This window comes from Chiloscyllium plagiosum, unplaced genomic scaffold, assembly GCF_037043375.1.
Source record: "Chiloscyllium plagiosum isolate Xiang-an unplaced genomic scaffold, Cpla_swu_hap1 HiC_scaffold_35, whole genome shotgun sequence".
Lineage (NCBI taxonomy): Eukaryota > Metazoa > Chordata > Chondrichthyes > Orectolobiformes > Hemiscylliidae > Chiloscyllium > Chiloscyllium plagiosum.
The window spans coordinates 38,999,765-39,022,992 of NW_028270173.1; the positions used below are offsets into that span (position 1 = coordinate 38,999,765).

The 23,228-nt window shown below is 58.6% G+C and overlaps 2 protein-coding genes across 2 annotated transcripts in view; one reads left to right on the top strand and one right to left on the bottom strand.

Annotated features, from left to right (window-relative positions):
* bbs10 (Bardet-Biedl syndrome 10) overlaps positions 1-14,605 on the top strand; it is a 124,112-nt gene extending 109,507 nt beyond the window's left edge. The window contains exons 4-5 of the mRNA XM_087978991.1: positions 12,381-13,506; positions 13,642-14,605. Of these exons, the coding sequence (XP_087835117.1) occupies positions 12,381-13,506; positions 13,642-14,535 (2,020 nt within the window). The 3' untranslated portion in view covers positions 14,536-14,605. The remainder of the gene's footprint in view (positions 1-12,380; positions 13,507-13,641) is intronic.
* Positions 14,606-14,723: 118 nt separating this feature from the next.
* The window catches only part of LOC122547887 (uncharacterized), a 79,537-nt gene continuing 71,032 nt past the window's right edge, over positions 14,724-23,228 (bottom strand). Inside the window, exon 6 of the mRNA XM_087978992.1 lies at positions 14,724-15,391. Within this exon, the coding sequence (XP_087835118.1) occupies positions 15,375-15,391 (17 nt within the window). The 3' untranslated portion in view covers positions 14,724-15,374. The remainder of the gene's footprint in view (positions 15,392-23,228) is intronic.

Here is a 23,228-nt window from a genome sequence, read left to right on the forward strand (position 1 = left end):
TCCCTCCCAATCACACCCCATTCCCCCCAATCACACCCCATTCCCTGTAACCACACCCCGTTCCCACCAATCACACCCCATTCCCTGTAACCACACCCCGTTCCCCCCAATCACCACCCCATCTCCCCATCACACCCACTCCCTCCCAATCACACCACATTCACACCATCACACCCCGTTCCACCCAATCATACCCCGTTCCCTGTAACCACACCACCGTTCCCCCCCAATCACACCCCCTGTTCCTCCCAATCATACCCCGTTCCCTGTAGCCACACCACCGTTCCCCCCAATCACACCCCATTCCCTGTAACCACACCCCATTCCCCCCAATCACTCCCTTTTCCCGCCAATCACACCCTGTTCCCCCGAATCACACCCACTTCCCCCCCGAAATCACACCCACTTCCCCCCGATCACACCCCGTTCCTCCCCATTCACACCCCGCTCCCCCCAATCACACCCCGTTCCCCCCTTCACACCCCGTTTCCCACAATCACACCCCGTTTCCCACAATCACACCCCGTTCCCCCAAAATCACACCCCGTTCCTCCCAATCACACCCCGTTCCCCCCAATCACACCCCGTTCCCCCCAATCACACCGCGTTCCACCCCATTCACACCCCGCTCCCCCCATCACACCCCGTTTCCCACAATCACACCCCGTTCCCCCAAAATCACACCCCGTTCCCCCCATCACACCCCGTTTCCCACAATCACACCCCGTTCCCCCAAAATCACACCCCGTTCCCCCCAATCACACCCCGTTCCCCCCAATCACACCCCGTTCCCCCCAATCACACCGCGTTCCACCCCATTCACACCCCGTTCCCCATAACCACACCCCGTTCACCCCCAATCATACCACGCTCCCCCCCAATCACACCCTGTTCCCCCCCAAGCACACCCAGTTTCCTGTAACCAGATCCCGTCCCCCCCAATGGCACACTGTTCCTGGTAACCACACCCCGTTCCCGGCAATCACAATCCCATCCCCCCATCACACCTACTCCCCCCCAATCACACCCTGTTCCCCCCAATCACACCCTGTTCCCCCCCATCACATCCAGGTCCCCCTCAATCACTCCCTGTTCCCCCATCACACCCACGCCCCCCCCATCACACCCAGTTCCCCCCCAATCACACCCTGTTCCCCGTAACCACACCCCGTTCACCCCCAATCACACTCCGTTCCCCCCATCACACCCCGTTCCTCCCCAATCACACCCCGCTCCCCCCAATCACACCCTGTTCCCCCCCATCACATCCACGTCCCCCCCAATCACACCCCGTACCCCCCCCCAATCACACCCTGTTCCCCGTAACCACACCCCGTTCACCCCCAATCACACTCCGTTCCCCCCATCACACCCAGTTCCCCCCCAATCACACCCTGTTCCCCGTAACCACACCCCGTTCACCCCCAATCACACTCCGTTCCCCCATCACACCCCGTTCCTCCCCAATCACACCCCACTCCCCCCAATCACACCCTGTTCCCCCCCATCACATCCACGTCCCCCCCAATCACACCCCGTACCCCCCCCCAATCACACCCTGTTCCCCGTAACCACACCCCGTTCACCCCCAATCACACTCCGTTCCCCCCATAACACCCTGTTCCCCCCCCATCACACCCTGTTCCCCCCCATCACACCCAGTTCCCCCCCAATCACACCCTGTTCCCCGTAACCACACCCCGTTCAACCCCAATCACACTCCGTTCTCCCCATCACACCCAGTTCCCCCCCAATCACACCCTGTTCCCCGTAACCACACCCCGTTCACCCACAATCACACTCCGTTCACCCCATCACACCCTGTTCCCCCCCCATCACACCCTGTTCCCCCCCCCAATCACACCCCGTACCCCCCCACCCCCCAATCACACCCCGTAACCAGATCCCATCCCCCCAATCGCACCCCGTTCCTGGTAACCACACCCCGTTCCCGGCAATCACAACCCCATCCCCCCATCACACCTACTCCCCCCCCAATCACACCCCATTCCCCCCAATCATATCCCGTTTCCCCCTAATCACACCCAATTCCCCCACAATCACACCCGTTACCCCCACTCACACTCCATTCCCCCCCAATCACACCCTGTCCCCCCCCCAATCACACCCTGTTCCCCCCCAATCACACCCAGTTCCCCCCATCACACCCCTTTGCCCCCCAATCACACCCCGTTCCCCTCCAATCACACCCCGTTTCCCCGCAACCACACCCCGTTCCCCCACAATCACACCCCGTTCTCCCCCAATCACACCCCGTTCCCCTCCAATCACACCCCGTTCCCCCCAATCACACCCCATTCCCCCGCAATCACACCCCATTCCCCCGCAATCACACCCCATTCCCCCGCAATCACACCCCATTCCCCCGCAATCACACCCCATTCCCCCGCAATCACACCCCCATTCCCCCCCATCACACCCCGTTCCCTCACAATCACACCCCGTTCCCCCACAATCACACCCCGTTCCCCCCCAATCACACCCTATTCCCTGTAACCACACCCGGTTCCCCCCCAATCACACCCCGTTCCCCCCATCACATCCACGTCCCCCCCAATCACTCCCTGTTCCCCCATCACACCCAGTTCCCCCCCAATCACACCCTGTTCCCCCCCAATCACACCCTGTTCCCCGTAACCACACCCCTTTCACCCCCAATCACACTCCGTTCCCCCCATCACACCCTGTTCCCCCCCCATCACACACTGTTCCCCCCTCCCCCCAATCACACCCCGTACCCCCCCCCCCAATCACACCCCATTCCCCGTAACCAGATCCCATTCCCCCCAATCGCACCCCGTTCCTGGTAACCACACCCCGTTCCCGGCAATCACAACCCCATCCCCCCATCACACCTACTCCCCCCCAATCACACTCCATTCCCCCCAATCATATCCCGTTTCCCCCTAATCACACCCAATTCCCCCCAATCATATCCCGTTTCCCCCTAATCACACCCAATTCCCCCACAATCACACCCGTTACCCCCACTCACACTCCGTACCCCCCAATCACACCCTGTTCTCCCCCCAATCACACCCTGTTCTCCCCCAATCACACCCTGTTCCCCCCCAATCACACCCTGTTCCCCCCCAATCACACCCAGTTCCCCCATCACACCCCTTTGCCCTCCAATCACACCCCGTTTCCCCGCAACCACACCCCGTTCCCCCACAATCACACCCCGTTCCCCCCCAATCACACCCCGTTCCCCTCCAATCACACCCCATTCCCCTCCAATCACACCCCGTTTCCCCGCAACCACACCCCGTTCCCCCACAATCACACCCCGTTCCCCCACAATCACACCGTTCCCCCCAATCACACCCCGTTCCCCCCAATCACACCCCATTCCCCCGCAATCACACCCCATTCCCCCGCAATCACACCCCCAATTCCCCATCACACCCCGTTCCCTCACAATCACACCCCGTTCCCCCACAATCACACCCTGTTCCCCCACAATCACACCCCGTTCCCCCCAATCACACCCCCATTCCCCCCCATCACACCCCGTTCCCTCACAATCACACCCCGTTCCCCCACAATCACACCTCGGTCCCCCCACAATCACACCCAGTTCCCCCCAATCACACCCCCATTCCCCCCAATCACACCCCCATTCCCCCCAATCACACCCCCATTCCCCCCAATCACACCCCCATTCCCCAATTACCCCCCCATTCCTCCCCAATCACCCCCCATTCCTCCCCAATCACCCCCCCATTCCCCCAAATCACACCCCCATTCCCCCCCCAATCACACCCCCATTTCCCTCCCAATCACACTCACTTCCCTCCCAATCACACCCCATTCCCCCCAATCACACCCCATTCCCTGTAACCACACCCCGTTCCCACCAATCACACCCCATTCCCTGTAACCACACCCCGTTCCCCCCAATCACCACCCCATCTCCCCATCACACCCACTCCCTCCCAATCACACCACATTCACACCATCACACCCCGTTCCACCCAATCATACCCCGTTCCCTGTAACCACACCACCGTTCCCCCCCAATCACACCCCCTGTTCCTCCCAATCATACCCCGTTCCCTGTAGCCACACCACCGTTCCCCCCAATCACACCCCATTCCCTGTAACCACACCCCATTCCCCCCAATCACTCCCTTTTCCCGCCAATCACACCCTGTTCCCCCGAATCACACCCACTTCCCCCCCGAAATCACACCCACTTCCCCCCGATCACACCCCGTTCCTCCCCATTCACATCCCGCTCCCCCCAATCACACCCCGTTCCCCCCTTCACACCCCGTTTCCCACAATCACACCCCGTTTCCCACAATCACACCCCGTTCCCCCAAAATCACACCCCGTTCCTCCCAATCACACCCCGTTCCCCCCAATCACACCCCGTTCCCCCCAATCACACCGCGTTCCACCCCATTCACACCCCGCTCCCCCCATCACACCCCGTTTCCCACAATCACACCCCGTTCCCCCAAAATCACACCCCGTTCCCCCCATCACACCCCGTTTCCCACAATCACACCCCGTTCCCCCAAAATCACACCCCGTTCCCCCCAATCACACCCCGTTCCCCCCAATCACACCCCGTTCCCCCCAATCACACCGCGTTCCACCCCATTCACACCCCGTTCCCCATAACCACACCCCGTTCACCCCCAATCATACCACGCTCCCCCCCAATCACACCCTGTGCCCCCCCAAGCACACCCAGTTTCCTGTAACCAGATCCCGTCCCCCCCAATGGCACACTGTTCCTGGTAACCACACCCCGTTCCCGGCAATCACAATCCCATCCCCCCATCACACCTACTCCCCCCCAATCACACCCTGTTCCCCCCAATCACACCCTGTTCCCCCCCATCACATCCAGGTCCCCCTCAATCACTCCCTGTTCCCCCATCACACCCACGCCCCCCCCATCACACCCAGTTCCCCCCCAATCACACCCTGTTCCCCGTAACCACACCCCGTTCACCCCCAATCACACTCCGTTCCCCCCATCACACCCCGTTCCTCCCCAATCACACCCCGCTCCCCCCAATCACACCCTGTTCCCCCCCATCACATCCACGTCCCCCCCAATCACACCCCGTACCCCCCCCCAATCACACCCTGTTCCCCGTAACCACACCCCGTTCACCCCCAATCACACTCCGTTCCCCCCATCACACCCAGTTCCCCCCCAATCACACCCTGTTCCCCGTAACCACACCCCGTTCACCCCCAATCACACTCCGTTCCCCCATCACACCCCGTTCCTCCCCAATCACACCCCACTCCCCCCAATCACACCCTGTTCCCCCCCATCACATCCACGTCCCCCCCAATCACACCCCGTACCCCCCCCCAATCACACCCTGTTCCCCGTAACCACACCCCGTTCACCCCCAATCACACTCCGTTCCCCCCATAACACCCTGTTCCCCCCCCCATCACACCCTGTTCCCCCCCATCACACCCAGTTCCCCCCCAATCACACCCTGTTCCCCGTAACCACACCCCGTTCAACCCCAATCACACTCCGTTCTCCCCATCACACCCAGTTCCCCCCCAATCACACCCTGTTCCCCGTAACCACACCCCGTTCACCCACAATCACACTCCGTTCCCCCCATCACACCCTGTTCCCCCCCCATCACACCCTGTTCCCCCCCCCAATCACACCCCGTACCCCCCCACCCCCCAATCACACCCCGTTCCCCGTAACCAGATCCCATCCCCCCAATCGCACCCCGTTCCTGGTAACCACACCCCGTTCCCGGCAATCACAACCCCATCCCCCCATCACACCTACTCCCCCCCCAATCACACCCCATTCCCCCCAATCATATCCCGTTTCCCCCTAATCACACCCAATTCCCCCACAATCACACCCGTTACCCCCACTCACACTCCATTCCCCCCCAATCACACCCTGTCCCCCCCCCAATCACACCCTGTTCCCCCCCAATCACACCCAGTTCCCCCCATCACACCCCTTTGCCCCCCAATCACACCCCGTTCCCCTCCAATCACACCCCGTTTCCCCGCAACCACACCCCGTTCCCCCACAATCACACCCCGTTCTCCCCCAATCACACCCCGTTCCCCTCCAATCACACCCCGTTTCCCCGCAACCACACCCCGTTTCCCCGCAACCACACCCCGTTTCCCGCAACCACACCCCGTACCCCCACAATCACACCCCGTTCCCCCCCAATCACACCGTTCCCCCCAATCACACCCCGTTCCCCCCAATCACACCCCGTTCCCCCCAATCACACCCCGTTCCCCCCAATCACACCCCGTTCCCCCCAATCACACCCCATTCCCCCGCAATCACACCCCATTCCCCCGCATCACACCCCGTTCCCCCCAATCACACCCCATTCCCCCGCAATCACACCCCATTCCCCCGCAATCACACCCCATTCCCCCGCAATCACACCCCCATTCCCCCCCATCACACCCCGTTCCCTCACAATCACACCCCGTTCCCCCACAATCACACCCCGTTCCCCCCCAATCACACCCTATTCCCTGTAACCACACCCGGTTCCCCCCCAATCACACCCCGTTCCCCCCATCACATCCACGTCCCCCCCAATCACTCCCTGTTCCCCCATCACACCCAGTTCCCCCCCAATCACACCCTGTTCCCCCCCAATCACACCCTGTTCCCCGTAACCACACCCCTTTCACCCCCAATCACACTCCGTTCCCCCCATCACACCCTGTTCCCCCCCCATCACACACTGTTCCCCCCTCCCCCCAATCACACCCCGTACCCCCCCCCCCAATCACACCCCATTCCCCGTAACCAGATCCCATTCCCCCCAATCGCACCCCGTTCCTGGTAACCACACCCCGTTCCCGGCAATCACAACCCCATCCCCCCATCACACCTACTCCCCCCCAATCACACTCCATTCCCCCCAATCATATCCCGTTTCCCCCTAATCACACCCAATTCCCCCCAATCATATCCCGTTTCCCCCTAATCACACCCAATTCCCCCACAATCACACCCGTTACCCCCACTCACACTCCGTACCCCCCAATCACACCCTGTTCTCCCCCCAATCACACCCTGTTCTCCCCCAATCACACCCTGTTCCCCCCCAATCACACCCTGTTCCCCCCCAATCACACCCAGTTCCCCCATCACACCCCTTTGCCCTCCAATCACACCCCGTTTCCCCGCAACCACACCCCGTTCCCCCACAATCACACCCCGTTCCCCCCCAATCACACCCCGTTCCCCTCCAATCACACCCCATTCCCCTCCAATCACACCCCGTTTCCCCGCAACCACACCCCGTTCCCCCACAATCACACCCCGTTCCCCCACAATCACACCGTTCCCCCCAATCACACCCCGTTCCCCCCAATCACACCCCATTCCCCCGCAATCACACCCCATTCCCCCGCAATCACACCCCCAATTCCCCATCACACCCCGTTCCCTCACAATCACACCCCGTTCCCCCACAATCACACCCTGTTCCCCCACAATCACACCCCGTTCCCCCCAATCACACCCCCATTCCCCCCCATCACACCCCGTTCCCTCACAATCACACCCCGTTCCCCCACAATCACACCTCGGTCCCCCCACAATCACACCCAGTTCCCCCCAATCACACCCCCATTCCCCCCAATCACACCCCCATTCCCCCCAATCACACCCCCATTCCCCCCAATCACACCCCCATTCCCCAATTACCCCCCCATTCCTCCCCAATCACCCCCCATTCCTCCCCAATCACCCCCCCATTCCCCCAAATCACACCCCCATTCCCCCCCCAATCACACCCCCATTTCCCTCCCAATCACACTCACTTCCCTCCCAATCACACCCCATTCCCCCCAATCATACCCCGTTCCCCCAATTACACGCCGTTCCCCATAACCACACCCCATTCCTCTCAGTCTCACCCCGTTCCCCCCAATCACACCAATTTCTCCCCCAATCACACCCCGTTCCCCCCAATCACACCCCTTTCCCCCCATCATACCCACTTCCCTCCCAATCACACCCCATTTCCCCCCAATCACACTCCGTTCCCCCATCACACCCACGTCCCCCACAACACACCCACATCCCCTCCAATCACACCCCGCTCCCCCCCCCCATCACACCTCGTTCTCCCCCAATCGCACCCTGTTGCCCCCAATCACACCCCGTTTCCGGTATCCACACCCCGTTCCCCCAACACACTATCCTCCACAATCACACCCCGTTTCCCCATCACCCTGTTCCCTGTAACCACACCACGTTCCCCCTAATCACACCCAGCTCCCCCTAATCACAACCCGTTCCTTGTAACCACTCCCCGTTCCCCCCAATCACCTCCCGTTCCCCCAATTCACACCCCGTTCCCCCCTAGTCACATCCCGTTCCCCCCCAATCACATCCCATTCCCCCCAATCACACCCCATTCCCCCATCAAACCCCGTTCACGGGGACAGGGTGTGATTGGGGAGAATGGGGGTGTGATTGGGGGGGACAGGGTGTGATTGGGGGGGCAGGGTGTGTTTGGGGGGAAAATGGGGTGTGTTTGGGGGAGTGGGTGTGTTGGGGGTGTGATTGGAGGGGAACGGGTGTGATTGGGGAGAATGGGGATGTGATTGGGGGGAACGGGGTGTGATTGAGGGGGGAACGGGGTGTGATTGAGGGGGGAAACGGGGTGTGTTTGGGGGGGAAACGGGGTGTGTTTGGGGGGGAAACGGGGTGTGTTTGGGGGAGTGGGTGTGATGGGGGTGAATGGGGTTGTGATTGTGGGGTACGGGGTGTGATTGGAGAGAATGTGGCTGTGATTGGGGGGAACGGGTGTTATAGGGGAACGGGGTGTGGTTGGGGAGAACAGGGTGTCATTACCGGGAATGGGGTGTGATTTGTGGTAACGGGGTGTGATTGGGGGGAATGGGATGTGATTGGGGGGGAATGGGGTGTGATTGGGGGGGAAACGGGGTGTGATTGGGGGGAATGGGGTGTGATGGGGGGAGTAGGTGTGATGGGGTGTGATTGGGGGAATGGGTGTGTGATTGGGGGAATGGGGTGTGGTTACAGGGAACGGGGTGTGATTGGGGGAATGGGGTGTGATTGGGGGGGAAACGGGGTGTGATTGGGGGGAATGGGGTGTGATGGGGGGAGTAGGTGTGATGGGGTGTGATTGGGGGGAATGGGTGTGTGATTGGGGGAATGGGGTGTGGTTACAGGGAACGGGGTGTGATTGGGGGGATGGGGTGTGATTGGGGGGGAATGGGGTGTGATTGGGGGGGAATGGGGTGTGATTGGGGAGAATGGGGGTGTTATTGGGGGGGAATGGGATGTGATGGGGAACGGGGTGTGATTGGGGGGGGAACGGGGTGTGATTGGGGGGTGTTGGTGTGATGGGGGAATGGGGGTGTGATTGGGGAGAATGGGGGTGTTATTGGGGGGGAATGGGATGTGATGGGGAACGGGGTGTGATTGGGGGGGGAACGGGGTGTGATTGGGGGGTGTTGGTGTGATGGGGGAATGGGGGTGTGATTGGGGGAATGGGGGTGGGATGGGTGTGATTGGGGGGGAAACGGGTATGATATGGGGGTATGGGGTGTGGTTACAGGGAACAGTGTGTGATTACCGGGAACGGGGTGTGATTGGGGGGGAGTGGGGTGTAATTGGGGGGAGCGTGGTGTGATTGGGAACGGGGTGTGATTGGGCGGGGAGTGGGGGGGGATGGGGGGTGTGTTGGGGGGAGTGGGTGTGATGGGGGGATGGGGGTTTTATTGGGTGATAAACGGGGTGTGATTGGGGGGAACGGGGTGTGATGGAAGGATGGGGTTATGATTGGGGGGAATGGGGGTGTGATTGGGGGAATGGGGGTGTGATGGTGGGAACGGGGTGTGATTGAGGGAATGGGGGTGATGGAGGTGTTATTGGAGGGGAACGGGTTTGATTGGGGAATGGGGGTGTGATTGGGGGGAGCAGGGTGTGATTGGGGAGAATGGGGCTGTGATTGGGGGAATGGAAGTGATGGGGGAACGGGGTGTGGTTGGGGGGGAACGGGGTGTGGTTGGGGGGGAACGGGGTGTGATTACCAGGAATGGGGTGTGATTGGGGATTGGGGAATGGGGTGTGATTGGGGAATGGGGTGTGATTGCAGGGGAGCGGTGTGCGATTGGGGAACGGGGTGTGGTTACAGGTTACGGGGTTTGTTTTGGGGGGGGACGGAGTGTGTTTGGGGGAATGGGGTGTGATTGGGGGGGTAACGGGATGGGATTGGGGGAACGGGGTGTGATGGGAGAATGGTGTGATTGGGGGGAGAGTAGGTATGATGGTGGGATGGGGTTGTGATTGGGGGAATGGGGGTGTGATTGGGGAGAATGGGGGGAACGGGGTGTGGTTACAGGGAACGGGTGTGATTGGGGGGGGATTGGGGTGTGATTGGGGGGGGATTGGGGTGTGATTACAGGGAACGGGTGTGATTGGGGTGTGATTGGGGGGAACGGGGTGTGATTACAGGGAACGGGGTGTCATTGGGGGGGAACGGGGTGTGGTTACAGGGAACGGGAGGTGATTGGGGGGGAACGGGAGGTGATTGGGGGGGAACGGGGTGTGATTGGAGGGGAAAGGGGTGTGATTGGGGGGAACAGGGTGTGAATAGGGGGGAACGGGGTGTGAATAGGGGGGAACGGGGTGTGGATAGGGGGGAACGGGGTGTGATTGGAGGGGAAAGGGGTGTGATTGGGGTGTGATTGGGGGGGGAACGGGTGTGATATGGAGGTATGGGGTGTGGTTACAGGGAACAGTGTGTGATTACCGGGAACAGGGTATGATTGGGGGGGAGCGTGGTGTGATTGGGGTAACGGGGTGTGATTGGGGGGAGCGTGGTGTGATTGGGAACGGGGGTTTGATTGGGTGATAAACGGGGTGTGATTGGGAGGGGCAGTGGGTGTGATGGGGGTGTGATTGGGGGGAACGGGTTGTGATTGTGGGAGAATGGGGTGTGGCTACAGGGAATGGGGGTGTGATTGGGGGAAATGGGTTATGATTGGGGGGAACGGGATGTGATGGGGGGATGGGGTGTGATTGGGTGGGAATGGGGTGTGATTGGGGGGGATCGGGGTGTGATTGGGGGGGAACGGGGTGTGATTGGGGGGGATCGGGGTGTGATTGGGGGGGATCGGGGTGTGATCGGGGTGATTGGGGTGTGATGGGGAGGATCGGGGTGTGATTGGGGGGAATGGGTGTGGTTACAGAGAACGGGGTGTGATTGGGGGAAATGGGTTGTGATTGTGGGGGAATGGGGGTGTGATTGGGGGGAACGGGGTGTGATTGGGGAAACGGGGTATGATTGTGGGGAAACAGGGTATGATTGTGGGGGAACGGGGTATGATTGGTGGAACGGGGTTTGATTGGGGGGAACGGGGTTTGATTGGGGGAAATGGGGTTGTGATTGTGGGGGAATGGAGATGTGATTGTGGGGGAATGGGGGTGTGATGGTGGGGGAATGGGGGTGTGATGGTGGGGGAATGGGGGTGTGATGGTGGGGGAATGGGTTGTGATTGGGGGGAAATGGGTTGTGATTGGGGGGAACGGGGTGTGATGGAGGGGATGGGGTGTGATTGGGGGGAATGGGGTGTGATTGGGTGGGAACGGGGTGTGATTGGGGGGGAGCGGGCTGTGATTGGGGGGAACGGGGTGTGATGGAGGGGATAGGGTGTGATTGGGGGAAATGGGGTGTGATTGGGTGGGAACGCTGTGTGATTGGGGGGGGAGCGGGGTGTGATTGGGGGGATCGGGGTGTGATGGGGGGATTGGGGTGTGATGGGGGGGGATCGGGGTGTGATGGGGGAACGGGGTGTGATTGGGGGGAACGGGGTGTGATTGGGGGGGAATGGGGTGTGATTGGGGGGAATGGGGTGTGATTGGGGGGAATGGGGTGTGATTGGGGGGAACGGGGTGTGATTGGGTGGGAACGGGTTGTGATTGGGGGAATGGGGGTGTGATTGGGGGGGAACGGGGTGTGATTGGGTGGGAACGGGTTGTGATTGGGTGGGAACGGGGTGTGATTGGGGGAATGGGGGTGTGATTGGGGGAATGGGGGTGTGATTGGGGGGAACGGGGTGAGATTGGGGGGAACGGGGTGTGATTGGGTGGGAATGGGGTGTGATTGGGGGGAACGGGGTGTGATTGGGTGGGAATGGGGTGTGATTGGGGGGAACGGGGTGTGATTGGGTGGGAACGGGTTGTGATTGGGGGAATGGGGGTGTGATTGGGGAACGGGGTGGGGTGGGGTGATGGGGCCAGGGGCATTTAGCGTCGGCTGGTTATTTGAAAAACGGACCGTCCCTCTCTCAGACCGCACCTCCTTCCCTCCCTACCTCCCTCCTGGCAGGTTGATGGTGCAGTGTGTGTCGGCTCACTGCAAGAGGTCGGGAGATGGAGCCAAGTCCTTCATCGTTCTGCTGGCTGCCATGCTGCGGGGAGTCAGGGCTGAGAGCAGAGGCCAGGGACCTGCCTGCCGACGCTGGCTGGCCAAGGGGCTGGCCCGACTGGAGCAGGAGGTGCTAGGGCCGGTGATGGGGAGGCAGCTGGCCCCGCACTGCGTCCAGGCCCTCAGTTCCTGTGACGGGCGCCTGCAGCTGAGGGCTGGGCCCGTCGCCCGGGTGCTCGAGGCCTACTTTGCAGGTAAGGTAGGCCCGACCCACACCCTCCTCCTCACACAACTGGCCTGGGACTACCTGGGGCAGCTGGGAGGGGGGCAAGAAGAGCGGGGCCTGCGGCTGGAGGCTGACTGCTTCCCGGGCCTGCTGGTCACCGTGCCCGGCCTACCCGTAGGCAGCAGCCGGGTGCTGGCGGGGGTGCCCCTGAGCCGAGGCCTCGCTCTGCCCTGCGGCCAGGCGCAGGGCCCAACCCTGGCGGTGGTGGTGGGGACCAGCCTGCTGCCCCCTCTGAGCCAGGCCGGGTCCACCCTGAGGCCGGAGGGGCTGGAGGGGCTATCCAAGGCCCGGAGCTGGGCCCAGGCCCGGCTGGAGGAGATGCTCAGCCAGCTGCAGGCCCTAGGAGTGGGGCTGCTGCTGTCAGGGCCAAGGCAGCCGGACTGCGTCCTGGAGCAGGCCTGGAACCACGGCCTGTCGGTGGTGCACTGCCTCCCAGACCAGGAGCTGGCCTTGCTCAGGAGGCTGAGTGGAGCGGAGGCGCACCACTGCCTGACAGGGCTCCGGCCAGTGGACACGCTACCGGCCAGCTTCATCAGGCCTAACCCCCTGGTCCCCCATAGTCAGCTCCTGCTAGGGTTCCCCGGTCTCCAGGGCTGCCAGCTTCACTGCCTGCTAGTGTGTGCTCCCACCCTCGGGCTGGCTCAACAGCTCCGAGACGCTCTCCACGGGGCCTTCACACTGCTCAGGCTCCTACTGCCTGGAACAGCAACTCTGCAGGAAGGCTGCGAGGGACAGGGGACTGGGGAATGGGAGAGAGAGGGTGAGGGACAGGGGACCGAGGAACTGGGGAGAGAGAGTGGGGTACAGGGGACTGAGGAACTGGGGAGAGAGAGTGAGGAACTGGGGAGAGAGAGTGGGGTACAGGGGACCGAGGAACTGGGGAGAGAGAGTGGGGTACAGGGGACCGAGGAACTGGGGAGAGAGAGTGGGGTACAGGGGACCGAGGAACTGGGGAGAGAGAGTGAGGGACAAGGGACCGAGGAAATGGGGAGAGAGAGAGAGAGTAAGGGGAAAGAGAGTGAAAGACAAGGCAGACAGAGGGAGAGACAGAGGAAAGAGAGTGAGGAACATGGGATTGGGGAACTGGGGAGAGAAAGTGAGAGACAGGAGAGAGAGAGGGAGAGGCGGGGGACTCGGGGGTTTGGAAGTCAGGGACAGGGAACCGGGGATCAGGAGGGACAGAGCGACAGCCAGTGCACTGGGGAGTGTGAGATAGCGAGTGAGAGACAGGGAAGTGGGCAGTGGGGAAAGGAGAGACAGATGACTGGGCACCTGATGAAAGACAGTAAGGGGAATGAGACAGGTGAGCTGGGAGCTGACAAACAGGGAACAGCAGAGCTGCTCAGAACGGAGGAGGAAACAAAGTGTACACAGGCAACTGGTGAAGGGCAGCGCTGTCCAGCAGGAGGGCCAGGAACTGGGCAGAGTGCCTGTCAACTACCAGCTGGGAGTGTCCTCCGTACAGGGGGTACCTTTGAGTTGCTTGTACACCACTACCTCCAGCGTGTGTCTGGCAGTCTGCTACAGCTCAACACCAGGCTGGCATGCAGGATTGTACTGGACGCATTGCTGAGTATCCCCAGGCACCTGCAGCCCTGGGTAGACCGGGGAAGGGGCTGTCTCCAGGCTCAAGCCCACCTAGCAGCGAGTCTTCGGGGGCACACAATACCACCGGAGGCAGAGGGACCCCTGGAAGTGGTGGTCGCAAAACAGCACCTCCTGATCTCTGTCCTCCGGTGCCTGAGGAACCTACTCACCATCGACGCCATCATCCCCGTCCATGGCAAACTCAGGCAAAATCACCGCGGAGACCGTGAGGACTCAGACTGAAACACAATCTGAGCTGGTACCAGGGGAACTGGTCACTGTCTGTCCCCGGTGGGGGGGAGAGCCGGTCAGTGTCAGCTGTCTGTCCCTGGGGGGGGGGGGGGGGGGGTGCGATTGGGGGGAGCCCACCTCTCCCCTGGGCCCAGACACACACTCTGTACAGTGAGACACAGACTCAGCATTAATGAGGATTTTCGGTTTGTTGATGACTTTATTCTGTTTGGATAATAAATTCCCGTAATTATACAGTGAGTTGTTGCAAGTCATTGATCGAGAGTTACGGAAGGCCCAGGAACTCAGTTTTGATCTGCCTTTTTGTAGAGTCTGACAGGCTCCTCCCTGCCACTCAAACCATTCAGCATAGCCAAGGTGCTCCCAGACCTACTCCCTCCCATCAGGTCAGGAAGAAACGAGCTGCAACGTGAATCCAGGCTGGCATCCTGTTCCCAGGCCTCACTGCTGCTTCACTGGCGGGGGCAGGGGGCAGGGTTAGCTGGTCCAGTTTATCCTTTCCTGTCGGGCAACGTAACCCCAGAGTGATTCGGAAGGGGCACACTCAGCAGCCTCAGGCTCACTCCCGAGTCAGCGTTGTTGAGGAATGTCAGCCCAGTTCCCCGAGTTCGGGGAATCAGGGAAGGACCCAGGGTTCCTGTGGGGCGATGCTGATGACAGGCACTCGGGTGGAGGGAGCATGGCTGGGATGGGGAGGAGATGCAGCTCCAGGGAACAGGAAGGCAGGGTGGAAGTGACAGCGAGGCAAATCCGAGTGAGACATTCCTGGTCTTGCATAGCCCGGTAGTGGAATTCCCTGTCATCCTCAGCCTCCTGCCCCTTGTCGCCGGTCACATGAAGAGTCCTCCTGCAACACAGAGATTGTACAAATGGCATCAGTTTCTGGGCTCTTCCCTTCACCGTGGTCCGGTCTGATCTCTGACACAAATGGTACAAGGCACAGATATCCACCTCTGCCTCTGCAGCCTCCCTGAGACATACGCAATTACCTACAGAAAAATAAACCCACCAGTGTCGTTTGGGGGACCTCAGCGTGGCTGCAGCCATTTGGTGATGGAAAACGAGGCACTCTGATCAGTGCTGAGAGCTGCGCTGAGACCCCGGGGGGGGGGCCAATATCCTCTGACCGCTCGGAGTCCCAGCACCGTCCACCCTGACCATCTCCTTCCTGACTCACCGATCTCTGGCTGCTGGGTTTGTCATGCCATTGGTTGGCCCTTTGCCAGCAGCCGGCCAGAGGTAACTTAATTCACCCTCTGTGACCTCTTCTACCTGTCCAGACAAGCAGAGACACACACACATAGACAGATACATACAAACATGCACAGACACACACACACACACACAGACACACATCTACAGAGTCTCACACACATGCACACACAAACATGCGCGTGCGCGCGCACACACACACACACACAGCCATTCACAGGGCAGACCTCCAGCAGGGCCCTGCCAAAACCTGCTCTTCCCCTGCAAGCTGGTGAAACCCAGTCCTCTCTCCCCAACCAGCCACCCATCCACCTCTTGGTAGCAAGGCTGAAATCCTGACCCTGCCCAAGGGCAGGCTCAGGAAAGGGATTCAGTCTGCCCTTGCCCCCGCTCCCCAACCATTTCACCCTGCTGCCTATAACCTCCTGTACCCAGGTGAGCTCCCACATCAATGGGGAGGCGATGGCCTTGTGATATTATCCCTGGACAGTTAATCTAGAGACCCAGGGAATGTTCTGGGGACCTGGGTTCGACTCCCACCACAGCAGATAGTGGAATTTGAATTGACTAAAAGTCTAGTATTAACAGTCTAAGGGTGACCATTAATCTGTTATTGATTGTCGTCCTGTTCACTAACATCCTTTGGGAAAGGAAGCTACCATCCTTACCACGTGACTCCAGACCCACAGCCTTCTGGGTAATAAATGGCGGCCTAGCCAGCAACACCATCATCCCGTGAATGAATAACGACGTCACTCAGTTTTGTTACATGTGAGACTGTGCTAGGGGCAGTACGTACGTACGTGAGGAAGGGGGGGAAAACTGGGACAAAGGCAGCACAAAAGGGTCGACCACGTATCCGATAAACAGGCTACGGGAAGAGTAACCCACCCAGACACATTTCCCTCTGACTAATGCACCTAATACAATGGGTTATTTAGCACGGCCAATTCACCGGGCCTGCACATCTTTGGATTGTGGGAGGAAACTGGAGCACCCGGAGGAAACCCAACTGGGGGGGGTGGGGGGTGGGGTGGTAGAGAATGTGCAAACTCCACACAGACAGTCCCACGAGGCTGGGATCGAACCCGGGTCCCTGGTGCCGTGAGGCAGCAGTGCTAACCACTGAGCCGCCGTGCCGCCCACATTCTGAGCCGAGGGTCCTGAATCTTGTGGAAAATGACGATGGTATTTGGCCTGAGTTGTCTACGATCGACTGGGGAAACATCGCTGAAAGGGATGGCAGTGGGTAGGCAATGACAAACATGGAAACAGCAAATGGGTTAACTGCAACAATTGTTCATTCCTGTCTGGCACAACCACAGCTTACGAGAGAAGTTAGAGACAGTATGAGGTGCAGGAACGAGGCTTATTAAACCAGGGAAGAACAGACCTGAGCAGTTCAGGGAACAGTGTCAAAGTCAGCAAAGGAGGACCAAGAGGGGAAAATGAGAGACAGAGACCAAAATTAGTGAAAATTAATGTAGGCCCCTGACAGGCGGGATGTATAAGGGGCAGCAAAGACACGGCCGACAAACTAAGTTCACACTTCGCTCCTGTTTTCACGAAGGACACAAATAATGTACTCAAAGTAATGGGCGAGACTGGGTTTAGTGCGCAGGAGGAGCGAGGGAAATGGTGTCAGGGAACATGGTAACAGGGAAGGCTGATAACCTCCTTCCTGGAGTACGTGACGAAGGGGCCCTCAAAAAGGGTGCGTTTGGGGTGGTCATCCTTCAAGATTCTTTCAGCTCTGGATCAGTCCCTACAGATCGGAGGGTGGCTAGTGTCACCTCAATATGTAAAAAGAGAGGTCGAGGGAAAACAGGAAATTATAGACCAGTGAGGCCGGGCAGTCTCCATTATCAAGCACGTTAGTGACAGTATCAGACACAGGCAGCATGGGGTGACAAAAGGGAAATCATGCTTGACAGATCGACTGACATTCTTTAAGGGTGTAACTAGTGGAGTTGATCAGGAGGAAGGCAGTGGATGTGGTTTAGTTGGATGTTCTGAAGGCTTTCGACAAAGTCCTGCATCAGATATTAATGTGTAAAATTAAAGCACATGGAATTAAAGCACATGGGGTTGGGGGTAGTGTGTTGGGACAGAGAGTACAAAGATATGAGGGGAGGAGCTGGTCAGAGTTGATTGGAAGGGGGAGTCGAGAGGGGAAGATGGTGGAGCAGCAATGGCAGGGGTTTCTGGGAGTAAATCGGACAGAAACCCAACCCAAGGGAGCAGCAGCAGCAGCAGCATCGTGGGGTGAGGATGGAGGCAACCATGGCCGACACGGGAAGTCTGGGATAACATGCTCTCGGACGAGGAGACATTCCACTCGCAAACACCCCAGATGCCCACCTGTACTGAACACTGAGTTTTTCCCCTCTCCATCATCCAGACAGTCACATCACCTCCATTCCCCATTCCATTGGCCCTAAAGCCCTCCCCCTCCCAACGCAAGGAGGAGAGTCCCCCTTGGCGTCACCTACCACTCCACCAGTCTCCGCATCTAACACATCATCCTCAAACACTTCCACCAACTCCAATCCGACCCCAACACTAAGAACATCTCCCCCCCCCCCCCGCCTCTCTGCCTTCCACAGGGACCCTTCCACAGTCATTGGTTTGTGCCATTCTCCTCACCAAACACCCCTGAATTCCCAGGTCCACCTTCCCTTGAAACCAGGAAAGATGCAAACCCTGTCGGTACACCTCCCCCCCCTTCTCCCCCTCCCCCACCTCACCTCCCTCCCGGGCCCCAAACAGTCCTTCCAGGTGAGACAGAGATTCACCTGCCTCTCCTCCAACCTAGTTTACTGCATCAGGTGCTCCCGATGTGGTCTTCTCTACATCGGGGAGACTGAACGTAACCTTAGGGAATGGTTCACCAAGCATCTCAGCCGGGCCCGCAGGGGCTGACCTGACCCCGCAGTCACCTGGCGTTTTAATTCCCACTCCCACTCCCTTTCCGACAGGACCATCCTTGGCCTCCTCCATTGTCACCACGAACCACATCGCAGATTGGAGGAAGAGCACCACATCTACCCGCCCCCCCCCCCCCCCCCCCCCGGGCAGCCTCCAGCCTGGAGGACTCACCACAGAGTTCTCCAATTTCAAATAACCTCCTGACCCATCCCCCGATTCCCATCCCAGCCCCTCCCTCATCCTTTCCATTGGCCAACCAGGTTGTACCCTCTACCTGTCTTCACCTATCCCCACGTCACCACCCTGCTCCCCCCCCCCCCCCCCCCCACACACCCACCCCCCCCAATCCTGAGGAAGGGTCACATTCAAAACGTCGACTTCTCCCGCTCCTGATGCTGAGGGGACTGAAGGGGCATTGATGGTAATCTTTTAGGGATTGGTGGAGTCGATGTGGGGCCAGAGGACTGGAAAATGGTTAATGTAACACCCTTGTTGAAGAGGGGAGAGGGGCAGAAGACAGGAAACTATAGCCTGACCTCGGTTGTTGGAGAGATTTCAGAGTCCGTTATTAAGGTTGAGATTGCGGAGTATTTGGAAGTATATGGTACAATAGGGCTTCGTCAGGGGGAGCTCATGCCTGACAGATCGGTGAGAATTCTTCAAGGAGGTAATGAGCAGATTAGACAAAGGAGAGCTAGTGGACACGATGTATTTGTATTTCCAGAAAGCCTTTGACAAGGTGGGGAACTGGAAGCTGCTAAATAAGCTAGGAGCCCATGGTGTTAGGGGCAAGGTACTGGCATGGGTAGAGGATTGGCTGGCTGGCTGGCAGAAGGCAGAGGATGGGGAGAAAGGGGCCTTTTTCAGGATGGTAGCCAGTGGCTAGTGCAGGGGGCATTAGTGATCTGAACAAAGGAGCTGAAGACATTGCTGCTATGTTTGTGGACGATACAAAGAGAGGTGGACGGACAGGCAGTGTAGAGGGAGCAGGGGGGGGGCTGCAGAAGGACTCACACAGGCCGGGAGAGTGGGCAAAGAAGTGGCAGATGGAGTACACTATGGCAATGCAGCCGGAGGTTTTGTCGGATGGACAGAGACGTAGACTATTTTCTAAAGAGAGAAAGACTTCAGAAATCTGAAGCACAAAGCGACTAACTGAACATGCCTGTTATAACCGAAAGGGAGTCCTGAAACAGGGCTGGAATTCAAGAGCAGGGAGGTACTGCTGAGGCTGTAGAAGGCCCTGATCTGATCAGGCCTTTGGAATATTGTGAGTGGTTTTGGGCCCTGGATCTCGAGAAGCGTGTGCTGGCCTTGGAAGGGGTCCACAGGAGGTTTACATGAGTGATCCAGAAGATGAAGGGCTTGTCATCTAAGGAGTGGTTTGGGACTCTGGGTCTGTACTCAGTGGAGTTAAGATGGGAGGGGGTGGGGGGGCTTTGATTGAAACTGAGAGATTACTGAGAGACATGGAGAGAGTGGATGTGGAGAAGATGTTTCCGTGAGTAGGAGAGACTAGGAGCTGAGGGCACAGCCTCAGAGAGAGAGAGGGGGAATGACCCTTTACAACTGAGATGAGGAGGGATTTCCTCAGCCAGAGGGTGGGGAATCTGTGGGACTCATTGTCACAGAGGGCCATGGAGGGCAAGTCACTGAGTGTCTTCAAGACGGAGATAGACAGGTTCGTGATTGGTAAGGGGATCAAGGACTACGGGGAGAAGGCAGGGGAATGAGGTTGAGAAACATCAGGTTTGACTGAATGGTGCAGCAAACTCGATGGGCCAAGCGGGAGACAGTGAGGGCTGCAGATGCTGGAGATCACAGTCGAGAGTGTGTTACTGGGAAAGCACAGCAGGTCAGGCAGCATCCAGGGAGCAGGAAAATCAACGTTTCGGGCATAAGCCCTTCATCAGAACGCAATTCCTGATGAAGGGCTTATGCCCAAAACGTCGATTCTCCTGGTCCTCCGATAAGTGAGAGGTGAAAACCGCACATGACATGCCAGGGTTTGTAGATACCACAAAGATGGGCGATAGGATAAGCTGCAATGAGGCTGTGGTGTGATTTGGACGGGCTGAGCAAGGGAGCAATTGCGTGGCGGACACAGTATTAGTGTGGATAAAGGTGAGGTAATCCACTTCAGTAGCACACACATAGGAAAGCAGATGATGATCTGAATGGCTGTAAATTGAGAGGGGGACAATGTTCAAATAGACCTGGGTGTCCTTGTGCACCAGTCGCTAACAGTAAGCGTGCGGTTGAGAAGGCAAACTGTCTGTTGACCTTCACTGCAAGAGGTTTCAAGTACAGGAGCGAGGATGTCTTGCTGCAGTTGTACTGGGGAGGCCACACCTGCAGTATTGTGTGCAGTTTTGGGCTCCTTATCTGAGGAAAAGGGTGTTCTTGCTATAGAGGTGCAGCGAAGATTTCCCAGATTGATTTCTGGCCTGGCAGGACAGACATACGAGAAGAGCTTGAGTTGGTTAGGATAGTATTCACTGGAGTTCAGAACAATGAGGTGGGGGATGGTGATCTCCTAGAAACCTATCAAACTCTTAACAGGACCAGGCAGGTTAGATGCAGGAAGGACACTGCTGATGGTGGGGCTGTCCAGAACCAGGGGTCATAGTAAGGGGTAAACCTTTCAGAACCGAGATGAGAACTTTCTCAGCTGAAGAGTGGGGAGCCTGTGGAAATCACCAAACGCAGAAAGCGGCGAGGGCGAAATACTGCGTTTTCGAGGAGGAGGAAGGGACAGCTCTTGTGGTGAAAGGGATGTAGGGATATTGGGGGAAGGTGGGATTAGAGTTCTGAGCTTGATGGCCAGCCAGGATTGGTTAGCACAGTTGGCTAGAGGTCTGGTATGCCACACAGAGTGGAACAGTGTGCACAATGTGGGTTCGATTCCCACACTGGCTGGGGGTTACCACGAAAAGACGGCTCAGTGGCTCAGTGCCTCACAGCACCAGGGTCCCATGTTCGATTCCAGCCTCGGGCGACTGACTGTGTGGAGTTTGCACATTCTCCCCGTGACTGCGTGGGTTTCCTCCAGGTGCTCTGGTTTCATCCCACAGTCTGAAGATGTGCAGGTCAGGGTGGATTGGACGTAGTGTTAGGCGCTTTGGTCAGGGGTAAATATAGGGATGGGGAATGGCTCTGGGTCCGAGGGTCGGTGTGGACTTGTTGGGCCAAACGGCCTGTTTCCACACTGTAGGGAATCTAATCTCTACCTCTGCACGCATCCAAGGTGTGGTTCCACAGGGAATCGTGGTGATTTGACCTTACCATGAGAAAGTGAGGTCTGCAGATGCTGGAGATCAAAGTTGAAACTTTATTGCTGGAACAGCACAGCAGGTCAGGCAGCATCCAGGGAACAGGAGATTCGACGTTTCGGGCACAGGCCCTTCTTCAGGAATGAGAAGGGCCTGAGAGAAGGGCCTGTGCCCGAAACGTCGAATCTCCTGTTCCCTGGATGCTGCCTGACCTGCTGTGCTGTTCCAGCAATAAAGTTTCAACTTACCATGAGAGCAATGTACAGTAAGCACAGGATGGAGATACCCTCTACTGGAGGCCCCTGGTCAAGGCCAGTCAATGAAATGTTAAAACAACTCAACCAGAGGGAGTTTGAAGAGGCAGGTAATAATACAGCCTTTGACTATATAAACAAGCTAAAAATAACTCAGACACAGGAAGTCGCTGCTGTTCACTTGGGCAGGGCAGACTTGAACCTTGCTGCTAAAAGACAATGGATCCTATTCAGTGGTTACCAAAGAGCAACCAAGAGGCAGAACTATTTTGCACGCAGCAATAATGATGGCTTTTCGCCTGTTCAATGGTTCAGGGTGACCTTTGAACCTGAGCAGTGTTGGCAGGACTCTGCATGGAACAGGTCTCGGTTGGTCAGACTAAGCCCATAGCCTTTCCCTCCCCCACCCACCCCCCCCATAGCCTTTCCTTCACCCCCTCACTCCCCCGATTAGCCTTACACACCCTCCTACCCCCCCAGATAGCCTTTCCCTCCCCCACCCACCCCTCCATAGCCTTTCCCTCCCCCCCACCCCCACCTTTCCCTCCCTCCCCAACCCCCACCTTTCCCTCCCCCCCCACCCCCACTTTTCCCTCCCTCCCCACCCCCCACCGTTCCTTCCCTCCCCACCCCCCACCTTTCCCTCCTCCCCACCCCCCACCTTTCCCTCCTCCCCACCCTCCATCTTTCCCTCCTCCCCACCCTCCACCTTTCCCCACCCCCCACCTTTCCCTCCCTCCCACCCCCCACCTTTCCCTCCATCCCCACCCCCCACCTTTCCCTCCACCCACCCAACACCTTTCCCTCCACCCACCCCCCCACCTTTCCCTCCACCCACCCCCCCACCTTTCCCTCCACCCACCCCCCACTTTTCCCCACCCCCACTCTCCACCTTTTCCCACCCCCACTCTCCACCTTTCCCTCCCACCGCCACCCCCCACATTTTCCCTCCTCCCCACCCCCCACCTTTCCCTCCCCCCACCCCCAACCTTTCCCTCCCCCCACCCCCAACCTTTCC